The 19139-nt window shown below is 44.8% G+C and overlaps 1 protein-coding gene across 2 annotated transcripts in view; it reads right to left on the bottom strand.

Moving 5' to 3' along the window:
* The window catches only part of TRAPPC9 (trafficking protein particle complex subunit 9), a 404385-nt gene that overhangs the window by 357549 nt on the left and 27697 nt on the right, over positions 1-19139 (bottom strand). For both annotated transcript variants that reach the window (XM_064476810.1, XM_064476811.1), the window contains 2 exons: positions 11889-12010; positions 7169-7294 (listed from right to left, as the gene is read on the bottom strand). In XM_064476810.1, coding sequence (XP_064332880.1) covers positions 7169-7294; positions 11889-12010 — 248 coding nt within the window. The remainder of the gene's footprint in view (positions 1-7168; positions 7295-11888; positions 12011-19139) is intronic.

Genomic DNA, 19139 nt, shown 5'->3' with positions numbered 1-19139 from the left:
ATGGTGCAGCTGCTTTGGAAAACAGTCTGGTGTTTCCTCACAAGATTAAACACAGAGTAACCATATGGCTCAGAAATTCCACTGCCAGGTATACAGTCATTCCTCGGTATGAGTGGGGGATTGGTTTCAGGACCCCCCCACCTTGGATACCAAAGTCCAAGGATGCTCGAGTCCCTTTGCAATCAGCCATCTGTAGCCACAAAGTGGAAACCACAGATATAGAGGGCCAACTGTATACCCAATGGAATGAAAACATGTTCTCACAAAAACCTGAACATTGATATTCATAGCAGTATTATTCAGAGTAGCCAAAAGGTACAAACAATATCCATCCATCAACAAATGGATAAACAGAATTATCAACAATATTATCAAGCCAAGAGAATAAGGTACTGATTCAGGCTACAGCATGGATTAAAGCTTGACACATTATGCTAAGTGAATAAGGCAGAAACAAGAGGACAAACACTGTCCGCTTAGGTGAAGGGTATCTAAGTGTTCACTGTACTACTCCTAGGAGTTTTCCAGAGGTTTGAAGTCTTTCAAAATAAAAACAAAGTGTATTATACCTTAAAAAACATAAAATGATTCCTCACAGGAGGGCTTTAAGAATTTAACGCAGAAATGTACATGTAAAGCTTTTGGAACAACACTATGCATGTCCACAGTCACCGCTGTCACTGCCACTCAGAGGGTGATGCCAGCGCCGGTAAGAGCGGCCTCCCTCACTCCCCTACAAACAGGAGTGAGGGCTTGGCTCTGGCAGGCGCCATGCTCGGCAGTGACCGTGAACCTGAGCAAGACACAGCCCCCGCTCCAGACTCTGCCTGCATCACCCAACTTTCTTCTACAATCTGCTACATTTAACATAAACACACTACAAGGATGTATCTTACAACACGGGGAATACAGCTGATAGTTTACAACAACTATAAATGGAGCGTAACATTAAAAACTGTGAATCACTGTTGTACATCTGAAACTTGTATTACAAATCAACTATACCTTAATAAAAAAAATTTAAAAAAATTTTAAAACATACCACTTTAATATTGAGTTCTGTTTTTAAGTAACTACTAAACAGCTTAGAATGTATAAAAGCAGTAAGTGTGATATGGTCTGTTTACACATTTACTTTCAGCCTCCTGCTAAAAAAATCTAAACAAATTTTTAAAAACAAGCTAACAACAATAACAAAGAGACAAAAATGAGGCTGAAGAGAAAAATGGAGATTTAATACTTAAATGAAACTAGGGGCAGGTAAAGCCATAAAAATGCACGCCATGAAGTCAGGGTAAGTATTAGAGGCCAACTAGAGATTCAGCTCTAAGATTCCTAGAAGCTGCAGCAAAAAGAAAATGAAGGTGGGGATGTGGGTACAGCTCAGTGGTAGAATGCCTGCTTAGCATGCACGAGGTCCTGGGTTCAAGTCCCAGTGCCTCCACTAACAGATAAATAAATCTAATTACCTACCCACTGAAAAAAAAAGGAAGAGAGAGAAATTTCTCACTTTTGTAAAAAACAAAAACAATCTGAAATTAAATTTAGATTAAGTATTTTTAAAAAAGAAAAAACAAAGGAAAAGAAGATGAGAGAGAGAAACCGTAATGCCTGGGAGATAAATCTGCAGCGGCCGCTGGCGGGTCCCCAGGTCCCGGGTGGGAAAATCCAAACCATCCTTCTCACCACCCAGCGCCACCCTCAGGCCCACCCCACCCTCCCCATGCTAAACACGAGGAGCACGCGCGGCCTCTGCCTTTCCTCTCTCTGTGTCACCACAGGACTGGGCTGCAAAAACGAGCTCTGAGGCTCCAGCTGAAGAGCAGAGCAGAGCCAGCCCCCAGGGCTTGGCGGGTGGCAGCCCCTCCCCCAGCATTTCCTTCCCTAGTAAAAAACCTGGCTTTCCTCCCCCGCCACCCCACCTTTCCTTTCCTTGTGAGAACTCTGCACTCCCCACAGGCCATCCTGAAAGCCAGGTGCCCTGCTGGCTGGGACCGAGAGGATTCAGTCTAACCGAGCCTGCATCTCCGTTCAAAAAGCCTTTCCTAAGTCTCCCATCCCTCTGATTCTGAACCTGAACTGACACACTTCCGAGGTTACAGTTATTATGTGCATACCTCCCAGGTTTTGGCTAGGTTTCCTTAGCAACAGCTTCATTAAGGAACTGCATCAAGAAGTTCAAAGACGCTATTCGTACTTCTGAGTGGAGTAGCCTGCATAAAATTTAAATGGCTTTGAAGAGAAAGTTAACCAGGGACAGAGAGGTCGCAGGTTCTAGTCAACAGTGTCATGAGCCCAGGCGTTCTTAAACGGCTCAGAGTGGGTCCTGAACACTGGGTCGGACGGGAGGCAGGGAGGCAGTGCCGGGCAGTGGGTGAATGGCACTGGTCCCGGAGCACACTCCCCCAGCTGGGGAAGTCCTGGGCTTTTTTCTAGTTTTCCAAACAATTCCTTACTACCTCTTTCTCTTATTGTCACATACCATTTCCTACTAATTAAGAAAGTTAATTTCAGTCATTTGGGCTGCTTGCGGGGAGCTACACGACGCTGTTCACAGAGCTGGGACGTTAGCACCACACAAACTGGATTTAAAGACCAGTGGAGGTACTTCCCAGGTAATCATGGGCATGCAGCAAACACCCCAGCCTGTTACCTCATCTCTCAAGTTGGGTCCAATAAAACTACCGAGCAAAGTGCGTGATGATTATGGCTTGTATCTGTTTACCAGGTAAGTGCCCACAACAGCTGGCTGCTTAACTGGGAGTGAGTATGGTCAACGAGGCCCAGTCTACCTGGTAACACACGCCCTGCCTTCCTGCCTTGGTCCAGGAGCAGAACTTGTTCAGCCGAGACGAACGACCCCAGAGCAGCCCTGACGGGAAAACTCCCAGCTCTGCGGGGCGAGGCGTGTTCCTTTCCTTCTCAGAGCTGATCACAGTTTGTAGTCATCTGTTTTTATGTTTATCCCTTTAGTACCTGCCTCCCTCTCCAGAGTTTCTGCTGAAGCAGCTCAGAGCCAGGTCTGTTTCGCTGCCAGCTGGATATCCTGGGCTGGGAGACAGCTGACCCCGACCCCAGCCCCGCGCCCGGCCCTGGCGCTGAACGTAGAGGGCGGAAAGCCCAGATGCGCATGCTTTCCCGAGGCCCCTGCACCCGAAATTATGGCCTGACTTGGGACAAATTACACAGTCTTCTTTAGCCTGAGGTTCCTCATTTGTCCATAGGAATAACTGCCCATAACACACAGGGTTACAAGGATTAAATGAAATAACCAAATATGCAACCTAGTCAAGTGTCTACCACTGGGTCCTCAACAGACACATGCCGTCCTTATTGCTCTGACACATCACCCGCGGGGCGGACATACACAGTGAACGCTGCTAAGCGTCAGGACGTGTGTTAAGTGCTTCATGTGAGTTATCAACAAATCCAGGAAGAAATGAATATTATCACGCCCATTTTACAGATTCACCAACAGGCTAAGGGAGCTTACATTCTAGTCCGAGGTCCTATGGTGAGGAAATGGCGACTTGAACCTGAACCTGGGGTGCAAGGCCTGCGCTCCTTCTCTCTCCCATCTGCCTGACCACGTGCCTGTGAAACCCACCTGTCCAATTCACAGTCTACAGCTGGCCAGCTCTTAAATGCAACGTGTGCTGTTTGTCAGTGCTAGTTAATTACCATAAACTACTCTCGTAAACCGCTGAAGACAAGACCCACGTCCCTGTCCACAAAGGGGAATTCTGCTTTGCCTTCTGTGACGTGCAGAAACCCTTCTCTGCACCACTAAATCCAAATGCATCCTTTATCCGTGTTTATGTTTACACAGAGCTTCTTAAAGCAGAAGGCACCTGCAATAATTCCATCTTGGTTCCTTCAAAGTTCCAAGATCAGCCAAAATCAGTCCCAGAATTTTTACAACTCAACAATTCTACAATGGAACACACTGGATCAAGAACCAAAAGCATGTTCTACTCCAGAAAAACTGCAGGTCCTTCTTTGTTCCTGTCATTATAAAATCCCACCAGAACTCATTATTTTGCTGTCTGCTCATCTGGCAACCAAACACAGAGCTGAGTCAACTCCACAGAGCGTCCTGCTGGGGGACACACAGGCAGCAGCATGGCGGGCTGCCTACTCTTCCACACACCTCTGCTGACCCCTAGTGTCCTCCATGGAGACCAGGCCAACAAAGCAGGAGGGCTGTTTCCAACAGTTGCGAAGATTCACACATTAAATAAAAGAATTTTATTTTATATATATTATGTATATACCCACCTGTGAAAACAGCTTTGCCAGGAGCCCAAATTCTCAACATTAACTTGCAAAGGCAATTCCGGTCCCCCAGGGGCAAGCAAGTCTCAAGACGCTAGGTCCTCCAAAGTCCCCCCCACGACCTCAACCAAACTGCCTGCAGGTCTGCAGCTGCAGGTAGTCAAATGTCCAGGTCGGAAGCACCCTCCCTCCTGCCCTCGGGCGCTACAGTTGTCCCTCTACGCCCTCCGACCTCAGTATGAGAGCAGCTGCTGAGGAGCCTTGCAGGGTAGCACTGAGACAGGACTGGCCACCAAGATCGGAGCTAAACTAAGCCTTCTGATGACGTGAGCTTGTCATTCTGTCACATTACAGATGAAGACGGAGAGAGAGGCAGAGTGATCCTGCTCAAGGTCATGCAGCTAATGAGTGGCAAAGTCCATGACTCTGCTCCTCCCCTCCGGCGTGACACCCCAGCTGGGACACCCACAGGGTTCTCTCATACCTGCCTGACCAGTCCTTTCCTGTCACTCATGACCCACCACAGGGTCCGACCCCAGCCTGCCTTTTCAGCATCTCCCTCCACAGTTTCTCAGGAACAAAGCTGCTTGGGCCCGAATGACTTCTGGTTCCCTGAGCTCTCTGTGCTCAGGCTGGTTGTGCTTGTGCACCCAGCCCCCTGCTCAGAGACTCTTCTGCCCCTGCAGGTGGAGGTTTCCACTCTTCACAGGGACACCTCACTGGGGGAGCCCTCCTCTCATCCTCAGCACTGCAGGTGTCCCCGGCCACACCCCGGGCCGCCCCATTAGGACCGCGTGTGCCCAGGTCTGCTCATTGCACCAGCAGCCTCAGAGCCAGGCTTACGCCCGGCTCACCCTGCAAACCTACTGCCCGGCTCACCCTGCAAACCTACTGCCCGGCTCACCGCCCCCTCCCAGCAGATCACCCAGAAGTCGCAGTAAGCGGCCCATCCAATCCAGATGTCCATCGTTTGCCAGCACCGCTGACGGCTGGTTTCCACCCTTGGGTCAGTTTCCCGTAAAACGGCACCTTCCACTGTGAAGCGGTGGGTTTTCACTTCTCCTGCCCACCGTAACCGGAAACGTCAAGGGAAACCAAAAGACCTTTCTCAACCCTTTTCTGATGACACCTTCCCACCCACGACACTGATGTGCTCAAGAGCTTTGGGTCCACATGGTTTTGTCTCCCTCACACTAGGTGGCTCAAAACACTGTGGGATTCTATTTTCGGGGTATTTGTTTGTACTTGGTTTATCGGCTTTATTGTGTTTTGTCTCTCGCTTCGGTGTCCTGGCAGTTGCCACTTCCTACTCCCTTGAGCAGCCGCCCTCCCAACGTCTAGTCTAGGAAATCAGCTGTGGCGAGGGGCCCAGGGGCAGTCACAGGAGACGGAAGGAAGGCACAGAGAGGCTAAATCCTCTGCCCAAGAGGTCAGCTTCAAGCCCCAGGAATGTATATCGAGTCCCTCTGCTTAACTCTTACGCTAAACTAGTTAACGTTTTATAGATTAGGGTCATAAACAGATGAGGTATCAAAATACGTTCCAGGAGGATACACATCAACTCTAAGATGTTCATTAACTCCATTATTTTGTTTCTATTTTATTTCTATTTAAAAAATTAAGAACCTCTGCAGTCGATATGACAAAATGTTAATGGGTCAAATACGGATTTCAGAGGCATGAGTGCCTTATTACTCATAATTTTTTATATGTTCACAAGACAAAATGATTTTAAATTCTCTCTCCCCTCCCCCTCCTGAACTCCCAGACCCACACATCTAACAGTCTTTCACTTTACCCACAGCTGAACTCATCACTTTTCCCCCAGAACTCCCTCGGCAGCTTTCCCCTCTCAGAGCACAGCAGGATCATCATTTACCTCATTAATCCACCCAGAAGCCTGGGACTTACTCCATCTGACCCTCTCAGACATCATTCATCCTCTCCCTTTTACCACCTAAACATGTCTTCAATCTGTTCGCTTTTTTCCACTGACTGTCGCACTGCTCAGGTGGAAGCCACCAACACTGCCCACCTGGACTCAAGTCTCCCAATCGGCCCCCCCACCCTCTCCCCTACTTGAGACAAGTAGGATTGTGTCACTCCCGTGCTCTTAAGATCTTTCTTTCAAAACCCACTGCTCTTAAAATAAACTTCAAGTTCTTCACCAGGTGAAGGTCTTTGCCATGAACTGTCAGCCCAGTGAGGGCAGGACCTGCCTTCCCCACCTCTCCCCCCGCCCTCTAGCACAATGCCGGGCTCAGGGAAGACCTGCTACGTTGCACCAGCCTGTATTCTAATCCTGGTCTTGGGTCCTTAAGAAAACTTTGAGTCTCGGATGCCTTATCCATAAAAATCCAGGTAGATTAGAAAGATTTTAGATTTTCACCTGGACTATCAACTCAGGGACTTTGCACTAGCAACCTGCAAGTAAACGTTCTAATGATTCTGTCTTGTTAAAAACACATCCAGATTTAAGTAACATCTGTGGAATGCCTTCAGTGTAAAAGGAACTGTACGTTCACAAACTTCGTGTTTTATAACATGAACAACCAGGACAGGGCCACAAACGGAACCACCTCACAGGCGACAGAAGTAAGGTAAGTAAGTGACAGGCATAAAGCAGCAGGTCACAAAGCTGGTGAGAGCAAAGTTGTTTCTCCAATCCCCCAAAAAACTTCTGAAAGAACCGAAAATTCTGAATTTGGAAAGTAAAAGACTATCATATAAAGAAGTAAAATAGAGACCCCCATTCATCAGGGTTTCAAGCTCTGACTGCAGAGTTTATAGCAGGCCATACTGAATCAGCACAGAAAAATCAGATGGACTCGAGGAGAAAAGTTTCCAGGAGAACTGCATTAACTCTTCCACTTGTGAGAGGACACCCACTCACCTGTCGCAGGTTAATGTAAACCGCATTCTGGAGAAATTCGGAAGCTTCCATACTCCGCTTCTGGATGGCGAGGACACGGACGGCTTTGACGCACGCTTCTAACTCAATCACCCCGGCGTTCTTATACTGTAGGGGGAAAAGGACGCCCCTCAGTCAAAAGAGCAGAGTACAGATGTTCCTGTCATGCTGCGCAGGCCGAGCCACAGGGACTCAATGCCCCGCAGCAGCCCGTCCCCAGCACGAGGACCCGCAGCGCCGCCCGAGGGGTGAGGACTTGTGCCTGAGAAAGCCCACCCCTGACGGGGGCAAGAGGGGCTGGCGGGATTGCGTGAGCCTGTAAATGCCCACAGAAACATGTTTGCACTCACTCAAGTAATTCAACCAACAACAGCAGAATATTTTACAAAATTTCACAACATGGTCCATGGGAAGTTCGCCATTCCTTTCCACTTGTCTCTTTCACTCTGAGACAGTCTTAGACTCTCACACCTGCAGCTCTGCTGTACTAGTTGCAAATTCTTTTTTCTTTGTTACAAAAGTCCTAGCTCCCCGGGCCACTGTGTCCCTCCTGTCAGCACAGCTGGATGTCTGCCTGGGTTTCTCTCTGAATTCCTTGCTCTTGCTCCTCAGGTCCTGAGATGGACACGGGAAGACACACGACCAGAAAAGACACCGTGGACTGGACCGAAGACCTCGGTGACTCGCCCTGGGCGGGTGCTGCCCCGCCCTCACCTTCAGCTCTCAAGCTTCTGCCCACAGTGATACCCGTCCAGGAGAGGGGTCCGCGGCCACCTACAAGCTGTGTGGCTCGGGCGCAGGGCCAGGCGCAGGAGCTGGTTCCTCTCTCCCGAGGCCCCACTGCCAAGCCCACTGCCTCCCTATTCTTCTGCCCTTCTTCTCTTCTACTCCAAACCCCTTTCCTTTTTGTCCCAATTATCCCCAGCTGGAGTGATTTTCAATCGAGTTATCCGAAAAAATTCCCTGCAGCTGAAAAAGAGGTTTCCGGAGGTAAACAAACACACGTATGCTGGTGCCTGAAGAGAGCCCCAGGCTGGGGGACCCTCACCAGCACTCACGGGGGCATCAGATGTGCTGCAGGGCCGACCACCCCCAATAAGCATTCACTAAGACCCCGAGGCCGGCACGGCACGGCTGCTCACGGAAACGCAGTCAGCCACTTACTGGTTACCAAGACGCAAAAACACACAATTGGCTCACGCTTCTTACTGAAATTACTTATGAGGTGGGAAAAGAAATGACTGTCGGAAGCAGCACGTCTCTACTGTTCCTTCATTTCCAATATGGGACATGCGCATCATTTATGATCTACTGCAAATAATCCATCAAAGACAACCTAACTACCAACACTGAAGCCAAAATTTACCCATTTTATATACCATTTAACAACAACCAAAAAACCTAACATAGGGACTTGATTCCATGGAAATAAAATAATTTCTGTTCCTTCAAAACTCTTAAAGCAACTTCTACTGAAAGGAAAATAAAAGTCAATTCGTTTTTTTTCACATATTTTGGTTATAGTTCCATATTTTAAATATTAAAAGAGATTTAACTGCAATCATAAAAAATTATTCATATATTAGTAGAAAGATACCCACAATCAATGGGGACCAGGCAAAGAAGGGACATTCACTGAAACTTTACCTCGCACCCAGTCTTTTACAAGCACACCCCGGAACACAAGCTCTGGGACCCGGGGCCACAGCCACTCTCACTGCTCAGTCCCTGGCAATCAGCTGCCAAGGCCAGGACAGCAGCATAGAACCATGCAATCAGTATTTCAGGAATAAATGAGGAGATTATCTCATTCAATTCTAAAACAAAAACCCTAAAATAAATACTGAACTTATCTACAGATAAAGAAAATGAGACCCAAAAAAGTAACGTTTCTTGCCCAACATACAAAGCTTCTAATTGGCGAAGGCAGGATTTTACCTCAGGTGTGTCTGACTCTGAAACTACAGTGGCAATGCCAGCAGCACAGACTATCACCCTGTCTTTGTTCAGATCTTGACTTGCACAGCCTTAGACAGCACCCCGTACATATGGGACTCGAGGGCAAACAGTAACAGTACGGATTTTACATCGAACAGTTTCTTCGGTCTCATTTACAAAGTGTCAGGAGGCCAGCAGAAAAGCTCTGGGGAACATGAGTGGCCCCAGAACTTTTTGCTGATTAGAAACTCAATCTACCAGGACAGAGTGACCTACATGTAAGAGGCCACATGGACATAAACTAAAGGCAGGTGAGCAATGAAAACCCACAAGACCCTGGAACTCAAGCAAGAAGGGTGCCTGCCGTCCCCCACCCAGCTGCCTCTTCATCCGCGTGGACACGAAGACAGAAGACCCAGGTTCTAGTTCAAAATCTGCCACTATGGATTCTAACCCATAAAAAGTCATAAGACTCTGCTGTCTTAAGTTCCTTCCAACTCAAAGATGATGACACCAGTATGTCAGCAGAATGTCTACATCTCCACTTCATCTCTTCTAATAGGAGACTACTCCTTTGGCCACAAAGCAGAAATCCAGCAAAAAACCATTCAAGAAGCCAGGCAAAAGTCTGCTTAAAAGACTTCGCTCTCACTCTCAGCAAATGGAAACCAAAGGTGGTCCTTCTCCCTCAGCAAGTGGGAGGCAGACCGATACGTGTGTGCGTACAAATCATATACAATCAAATCTGGGACGCGTGCAGATATTTTTTATGTCACTGTCATTTCACAGTGATGAACCAACCTTAAAAGTAATTTTAATCTAGTGCTCCGGGTGCATGGGAAAGTCTCAGGCTCTTTTGGTGGAGGAGATGAAAGGAAAGAAAAGGAGGAAGGCGGTAAATGAAGCAAAGGACCAAGAATACAGCTAGAGAAATGCAAGACATTAGCTTTTCTACTTGCATCACACACAAACTAGGAACTGGCCTTCCCCCGATGTCTTGTCGAGCACTGCCATGCAGAAGAAGAGACGATAACCTGGTTCTCGTTGAGCAGTACTAATGAGCCTGTCACTGTACGTGGCATCTTACAGACACAAATCATTTACCCTGATTAAAAACTCTAGCAGCAGGCTGTAATTCTCTTATTTTGAGAGACAAGAAAACAGGAGTTCAAAGAGGCCACATAATTGGCAAAAGTCCAAGGACCAGTGAACAGGAGAGGACGGATTCAAACTCAGCTCCGACAGCAGTGTCTGCTCTTCCCACTCCCAGGACTGGAGAACTCTTAACACACAGGCTCCCCGGCTCCCCTGCTGCGCTCGTGGCATCAAGCATTTCCCAGGGCAATGAAGCCTCCAGTCCTCACCGACACGGTGCTCTGCGCAGCCAGTGACCTGGATCAGCCTGGGCCAGTGAAGGGGCACCTACCTGCCACGCCCACCGGGCTTCACCGTAAAGGCACGAGAGCTGGCTTTCAAGTGCATTCAAAGCCACCCCTGGTCTAACCTGGGCTCTTTCGGGGCTTCTCTGGTCCAAAGGCAGCCACAAAACTGCTCAGAGTACATATCTGCAGTCCCTTTCTCCATCTGTCTCTCCATCTATACAAATTAGCTATGATCATTTTGATAATCCTAGAAACAAATTTTTAAAAGTAGAAAAGAAAGGGCTCTGGAAAAAGTACTTCATACTTACAACTTTTAAATGACTAGTTACAAAATGAATATTTACAAAGCCAACAAAAGATCACAGGAACATATGTACAAGGATGTTCAAACCTCTTTTCTGACAGTGGAAATGGGAGAAAACCTAACTGCCCACCGACAAGGCAAAGACACAGTAAGTCACGGCGAGCTGCGGGCTCCGAGGGAGCCGGTGTTTCCACGTGGTCTAGGTCTTGTCCACGGCACTCTCCCACCAAAGGTGTCGGCGGACAAGCGACCACATCCTCACATCAGGAGACCCCTGCACTCTATCTGAAAGGGCCGGGTCTGCAGGGGAGGACACCCATGATGCACACTGAGTGAGCAAAGCGAGCTGCAGAAAAGCATGTAGTATGGTCTCGTTCTCTAAATAAAACACATACACACACACACATACATGTATTTCTCATATATACATGTATTTCATAGGCATGAAGGTCATGAAACACATACACCACACTGTTAACAGCTTTCACTCTCAGGAAATAAGGGGAGAGGAGGTAGGGGCCTTTCATTTTTTACTTGATACTACTCTTCTGTACAACCTCAGTTCTTGTTTTCAGTATTTCAGTTAAGTATATTTGGAATTAAAAAATGTTTAAGTCCAAAGTAAAAAGAACGATGCCTCCACAGGACAGAATGCTATACTGGGCATGAAAAGTCATGCCAGGGAAGATTTAATAACATAGAAAAACATGTAATACGCCAAATGAAAAATGGATTTCCCCACACAGTAAGTCCAGAACGCTCCCTGTTTTTTATGATATAGATAACACACGCTGACAAAAAAGAACAGAAAATAGTTATTAAAATGTTAATTATTATCTCTGAGTAGCAGGGCTCTGATAGCCTCTGTTGCAGCTTCTTTCAAACTTATTAAATACCCATTGTTTTCAATCAGAAAAAAAGCCATTTTTACGCATACAATATCACACACCGGAGAATAACACATGAATACTTACAGAAGCAGATAACTAGGAGACACCGCAGCACCGTCACATGATGTAAAACGGGCACTCCTGATTAAAACAACACAACTACATAAGGACCCACAGAGTAAAGTCACCTTGCTGTAATAGGAAATGGCCTCCTTATACTTGTCAATTATGTCTTCAGGGCTGAGGCAGTTCTTAGCACGTCCAATTTCAGTGCTGGTGTCTGGATTGATGCCATTGGTGGTGAGGGCACCTGCAAACCGAGAGGAAGAACAGAAATAATCTTTTGCCTTTTCTGTCTTGTTTCTTTGTTACTTTAAAAGAGGGGCACAAATGAGACAAAACGTGAATCTTCTCTACTGAAATTTCAATAATGAAGCCGTTTTTGAAGTCTTCACAGCTTATGGTCTCCCTATAATAGTCTTATCAACAAAGCATTGTACTAAAGGTTAATTAACTTAGAATACGTTTTTTCTCTGTTGAAACTTTTCATTAAAGAACACGAAATGCACTATATAAAAGCACCACGCCTGCAGTGACTGGCTCGGCTGTCTTGACGGCACTGCAGTCAGCAGTCAACCATCCCACAGCTCTAAGCTCTTAATGCTGGTAAGAGAGCACGCTGCCGCCTCAGACAGAGGGAAACTGTGCAAAAGGATTTTCTGAACCCTACAGCGCTAAAAAAAATATAACTGACAAACGTTAGTCTCCTTTGTGAGGTTGTCATTTTCTGTTTCTGGCCAACCCCGTCAATAAGCAGAACCACCTCATTCCCTAGCCATCCAACTCACGTGGGGAGGACTTTTGGAGAAATTTCCAGGCATAGAATGTGACCAACTACACGTAGAACTCTGACAAAAGTAAAGATGAAATACTTTTTGATTTCAGAAGACACTCACATATTACTCTCCTAAGCCTTAGTAGCTGGAAAGGCTGGGCTTCTCCTAAGCCACTTGTTTATTTCACGGACAGTGAGCATCTCCCACAAACCCTGTTTCCCTGTGTCTGCTGGGAGCCTCAGGCACACGTTTGCTGTTGATCCTATAACTCACAGGGCAGAGGTGTGTGTCTCACGCCTGCAACGCTCCTGCAAGCTCGCCTCCTAGCCTCGCTGTCTGAACTTGGCCCCACTTTCTTACCTGCTTATTTGGTATCTGTTATTCTGTAAGCTGCCACAAACACTTTTTGGAACAAGACAGAAGAATGAGTGGGTAGATAAATGGACAGACAGACAGGTGAAAGATGGGCAGACGGACAGAGAGACTCCAAGTAAAGGGGAACATAGAAAACTTCCTATGCAAAACCTTCTTCTAGTCAGGGAAGAAAACCACCGCAGAGAACTGTGAAGAGGCAGGTGGCTTAGGACTGTTTCCTAGATTCTGTGAAAAATCACAGCAAGAGACGGAGAGGGTAGAACTATAAATAATAAAAGAAAAGGCGATGCATGCTTGAAAGAAAGTATCTACGATATATCCTTACTAAAGAATAGACTCAAATCAGCAAGGCCTAATGACAATCCTTGGGTCCTTACAGAACTGAGAACCCCATCTCCAAACCACAGGGCATCCCTTTGGAGCACTGAGAGTCCACACGGGTGGTCATAATGCCATCACAGCAAAAGCTGTGCTGCACTTACGAGGAATGAGAACCTGCGCTAGGGAGGTCCCCGCGCATCCTCATTTACACCCCACAGCAACTCTACACGCGAGGGACGCCTAGCGAGCCCCGTCTCTGCAGCAGAGAAAACAAGTCCGAGAGAGGCGAAGCAGACCTACCAGTTCTCCAGACCACAGAACAAGCTCCTCCAGAGCGGGACTCGAACTCGGACCTACGTTTTCAACACGAGGCTACTGTGCTTTTTTGTGTGTACAAGACATTCGTTTTCCGGCATGAAATAATATTTAAAACATGATAGGTCATCTTGACTTGTCTCATTATCTCTAACGATTAATCTTTACATTGTTGAATTTTACTCTTTCCCCTTGGAGAAAGGAAGGGAAAGAGCGGGGTGGGGGGCAGAATGAGGTGGGTCTTCACTCTTTATCTAGTGCCTCGTCTCATCCAAGACGTCCCCAACCAGAGAGAAGGAGCAAATGTCCCCCCACCCTTTAAAGAAAGGGCACCACTGCTGATGGTTTGCTCAACTCCAATACCGAGGCTGGGGGCGGGGGAGGCACACGCAGCAACCAGGGCAGTATCCTCGGCAGGAAGGTGAGAAGCGCTCACGGGAGAGCTCAGGGGGGCAGACTGATTTAACTTCACTCAATAAAAGAATAACACACTCTAAAAATACTAGTATGCGATGGATTTGATCTTTCATGACATCTGTCAAGTTTCAACAGCCCACATGTTACATTATTGTGAACCAGTGAAACAAGGAGTCTACAGACAGGAAAAATCAATGCCACAAGCCGGCTGAAACCCAGGCTGAAGGAAAGGAAGAGAAAGGGCATCGTTAAGAAGAAGTGGGGAAAGGGTGGAAAAAAGGCAGCATCACAAGGGCTCTCAAGTTTCAATCCAACAATCGTTTAATCATTCATTCAAGAGAGTTACTGAGTTCCTATAAGGTGCAAGATTGTACAGAGGGCCCAGGATGGGAAGTCAACAAACAAAGAGTAAAACAAAGTAGAAACAAGAGGGAGTAAAGCAGAGACAAATGAAGCAGGCGAGAGAAAGGCAGAATCAACTGTAAAGAGAGAAGAACCACACACAACAAGGGCTTAGAACAGCAGTGCCAGGTGGCAAAGATCCCAGGAACAGCTGACAGGCTGGCGCTGCACGAGATCACGGACATCTGCCCTCTACCGAAGAGCAAAAGCCCTGCCATGTGGGTCCTACCAGCCCCCTCCCGCAGGGAACAGCAGGAAGACAGTGCCACCAGGAAGTCCGACGTTAAGCAAGAGTATGATGGACGCCTCCAGCACCAGAATTGCCTGGGGAAAAGGTGGGCTTCTTAGGAAACAGTACTGAGATGGCCTTTGGGAGAAAGATAAAACCGCACCCCTACCTCACAGCAAACCCAAGAACAAACTCCAGGTGATCTAGGATCTAAATGTAAAACAGAAAACCATAACAGAAGTTCAAAAAATATGGGTAAATTCTTCTAAAACCTGGTTACAGGTAAAGGCTCTCTAAATGTGATTCAAATCCAAAGGCAATTTTTAAAAATTGATCAATCCAATTACATAAAAATACAGGAAAACTACCATAAAGCAAAGCCAAACATAAACAACAATCACAGGAAAATGTTTTCAACATGTATCACAAAGGGCTGATATCCCTGATATATAAAGAGATCATAAAAATTGAGAGAAAAAAATCCAACAGAACAAAATGAGCAAAAGATATGAGCAGATAATTCATAAAAGAGAAATATAAAAATGGTCCTCAAGCATTTAAAAAATGATTCAACTCCACTAATAGTAAGAGATGCCATTTCTCATGTATCTAGTTGGCAAAATGCAAAATCTTGAACAGGCTCTGTTGGTGAACCGCAGAGAGAAAGTGCTCCCGCGTACGGCCACTGCAAGTGCAAAATGGGGTGACCTTTACGCAGAGGAGCTTGGCAAGACCTAATAACAGTACATGTATGTTTACCTTTTGACCCAGTAATTCCACTTCTGGGAATTTATGCTAAAGACACAACTCCAACAACACAAAAACACACACGTACAAGGTTATTCACTGCAGCGTCATTTGTAATTACCGAGTATTGGAAACAACCAAATTGTCCAGGAAAGAAGACTGGTTAAGTAAAACATGAGACATGTACACACAATGAAAATGAATGAGGATGATCTCTGATATGAACTGATTTCTGGGACATGTTGGTAAATACAAACATAATAAAGTAAAATAAAAAAACAAACAAACAAAAAAAGCCAAGTACAAAAGATACATGTAATATGCTACCTTTTACACAAGAAATAGAAACAGGAACATCTGTTTAACAAAAAACACCAGAGAGAAAAACCAGGAGCAAATGAGATTCGCCACCTACAGGTAGAGGGGGAAGAGGGTGGGAGGGATAAAGGAGGAAGTGACACTTCTCAGGGGATAACTTTTTGTACAGTTTTGACTTGTGGAACCATGTTCATGATTAATAAGGATTGACTGATAATGGCAGACAAACAAAACAAATGAGCTTAAATAGATTTCAAATAAATAACATAATTACGCTGACAGGGAGGATTAAAGAACAACTACAAGTAACTCCTGATCGCAGTACCTTGTATGCTTGTCCTCAGTGTAAAGGCAAACAAACAAACAAAACAGTACTCTGAAAACTCAAAACATGGTTGAAAAAAATTAAAGACAACCTAAATAACTGGAAAGACATCCCATGTTCATGGATCAGAAGTCAATACTCTTGGAATGGCAATACTCCCCAAAGTGACCCATATGTTCAATGTAATCTCTATCAAATCCCAGCTGGATTCTTTGCAGAAACTGACTAGCTGATACAATTCATATGGAAATTCAAGGGTCTCAGAATAACCAAAACAATCTTGAAAAAGAAGAACAAAGTGAGAAGACTTATAGTTCTCAACTTCAAAACTTACTACACCTTTATCTCTAGGTGAAGAGTTACAGGTAATTTCTTAATTTATTTTTTGTGCTTATCTTTATTTTCTAAATTTTCTACAATGAATATAACTTTTACAATAAGGAAAATAAAAGTAAGGTATTTTTTAAAACATGCAAACCTATTCATTCACTGGAAAAAAATTTTTTAACTATAAAGAGGTAAATAAATACCCAGTGAAAAGGGACTTCTTAAAAACAAGAGTGCGTTTACGTTTTCCATAAATTGAAAACTTAAAAGCACAAACACATCAAGTTTCTAGGGAAATTTGTGCAACATATTAACACAGTCATTTTCAAAAATTCTAACTAAACAATGAAAACCCAAGAAAGACAGGGAAAATCATATTTGATAGCCAACTTCAAACACATGGAGAGCAAAGGCCTAGAAATCAGTTCCTGTAACTCTCATACTAACTCAGTATGAGAGGAAATTCTTCACTGAGGAGACAGTGGAATTCCATGCATAAGACAGGATAAACAGTACAAACTGCACTAGACACAGAGATGATTTTTTTTAAAAGAATTCTAAAGTTAGAACACTGCTGGAAAACTACAAAAACTCTGAAAAACAGATCAAAATACACACACACATATATATAAATATAAGAAGTCTGCTCCCATGTTGCATATAAATACAAACATTTTTGTTCACTCCTGGACACTAATCACTTTATTCAAGGAAGAATATTTTAACAACAAATAATCAATGTTACACTCTGTCAAATCTAGTTAATAAATTTACTCTGCCATGTAACCATAACGTGTCTAAGTTAGATCTAAAATTAGTGAAAATACCTTTGTATGATATGGTTTGTGGAACTCTTCTCAAAGTTCCAAGCTTAATTTTAAAATAGCAGGACTTCTATATTCTCTTTCTCCTTGTGAGATGAACACCACAGTCTGTTGTCAAAACTGTCATTACAATGATTCATGGGCACCATATTCTAACTAAACTGCTGGACAACAAGGCACTATCCAGACACTGTGACCAAACAAAATGAAACGTACGACAATGACCCTATTCTGGAAGGCTTATAATCTATGTCAACTCTGGGGTTTTTATTTCATTGGTTAGCAAAATAAAATCAATTAAATACTTTCTTCTTTGAGCATTCTGTAAGTCATGACTCTACTCTAAGTGTCTTGACCAGGAAAAACTGAAGTATGACTTTATTAGGTCAATTAGCAACAATCATCACTGGGGGTGAGTAATAAAGAAATTAACTGACAGCAATGCTTCTGCCTACATTAGACCTAAAATCAACCTAAGCTGAGCTTTGCAAGGAGAATGAAGAGATGAAGTCCCCAGTGAGAAAAAAATTAATAAGAAACCAAAGAAGTAAAGACTTTTTCATTAACGATTCCTAGGAAGGGACAGAGATGCCGGAGACAAACATGCGGGCCTGAACTCCCACCACACCCCTAAGTAGCTGTGACCCTGATAAGTCAATGAACTTCTCTGCATCTCAGTTTCCTCATAAATAGACCAGGGACAACAGCACCTATCTCCTAGAACAGTCCTAAGAATTAAGTTATTTTATATATAAAGTTTATATACAACACCTCAGATCTTAGATATGACCTGAAAAGCACAGGCAACAAAGAAAACACAGATAAACTGGACGACTTCGTCAAAACCCAAAACTCCTGCACTTCAAAGAACGCCATCAAGAAAGTGAAAAGAACAACACACACGGGAAAATTTTTGCAAATCATGCATCTGATAAGGGATTTGTATCCTCAAGATAAAAGGGACTCTTACAACTCAATGATAGAAAGACAAATAACTCAATTAAAAAATGAATAAAGGATCTGAAAAGATTATTTTTCAAGGAAAACATACAAATGGCCAATAAGCACAAGGAAAAGACGCTCAGTATCATTAGCTGTAAGGGAAATCAAATCAAAACCACGAGGAGAAACCACTTCACGCTCGCTAGAATAGCGACAATCAAAAAGACAGTGACAGGTACTGATGAGGATACAGAGAAAGTGGAGCCCTGAGACCTTGCTGGTGAGAATGTAAAACAGTGCAACCACTTTGGAAAACAACCTGGCAGGTCTTCAAAGAGTTAAACATTTAGTTTCTGTATAACCCAAAAATTCCGCTTCCTAGGCACATATAGAAGAGAACTGAGAACATATGTCCACGTAAAAACTTCTACAGGAATGTTCACAGCGCCATTACCCATCACAGCGAAGGAGAAGAAACAACCCAAATGTCCATCACCTGATGAATGGGTAAACAAAAGCGGCCCATCCCTACAGTGGAATATTATTCACTAATAGCAAAACATGAAGTCCTGATCCAGGCTACAACAACGTGGACAAACCTTGAAAACCTTACGCAGTGTGAAAGAAGTCAGTCACAAAAGACGATTCCATTTAGATGAAATGACTCGATTTACACGAAATGTACAGAACAGGCAAAGCCCTAGAGAGAGAAAGTTGGTTGCCTGGGGCTGGGGGAGGAGGGGGGAGATGGGTAGTGACTGCTAATGGGTACAGGGCTTCCTGTTGGGGGATGAAGAAGGTCTCAGATCGACTGTGATGCACAGCTCTGGACACAGAGTACAAACCACTGCAGACTATAATGCATGAATTGTATTACAACTGTTAAGGGGGGAGAAAAGCACCTTGGACCAGTACCTTCCCACAGTAACTGCAAATTGCTAACTTATATTATAGGAAGAAGAAACTCCCCTCAACAAGAAAATAGGAAATCAGCAAATTTGAGTTAACTGACATTGGACAAAAGATCATTTCACTTGAAAAATTACTGAACGTACATAGTC

Source organism: Camelus dromedarius, chromosome 20 (assembly GCF_036321535.1).
Source record: "Camelus dromedarius isolate mCamDro1 chromosome 20, mCamDro1.pat, whole genome shotgun sequence".
Taxonomy (NCBI): Eukaryota; Metazoa; Chordata; class Mammalia; order Artiodactyla; family Camelidae; genus Camelus; species Camelus dromedarius.
Note: the sequence above shows the minus strand (reverse complement) of the source record. Positions and strands in the feature narration are given on the sequence as shown.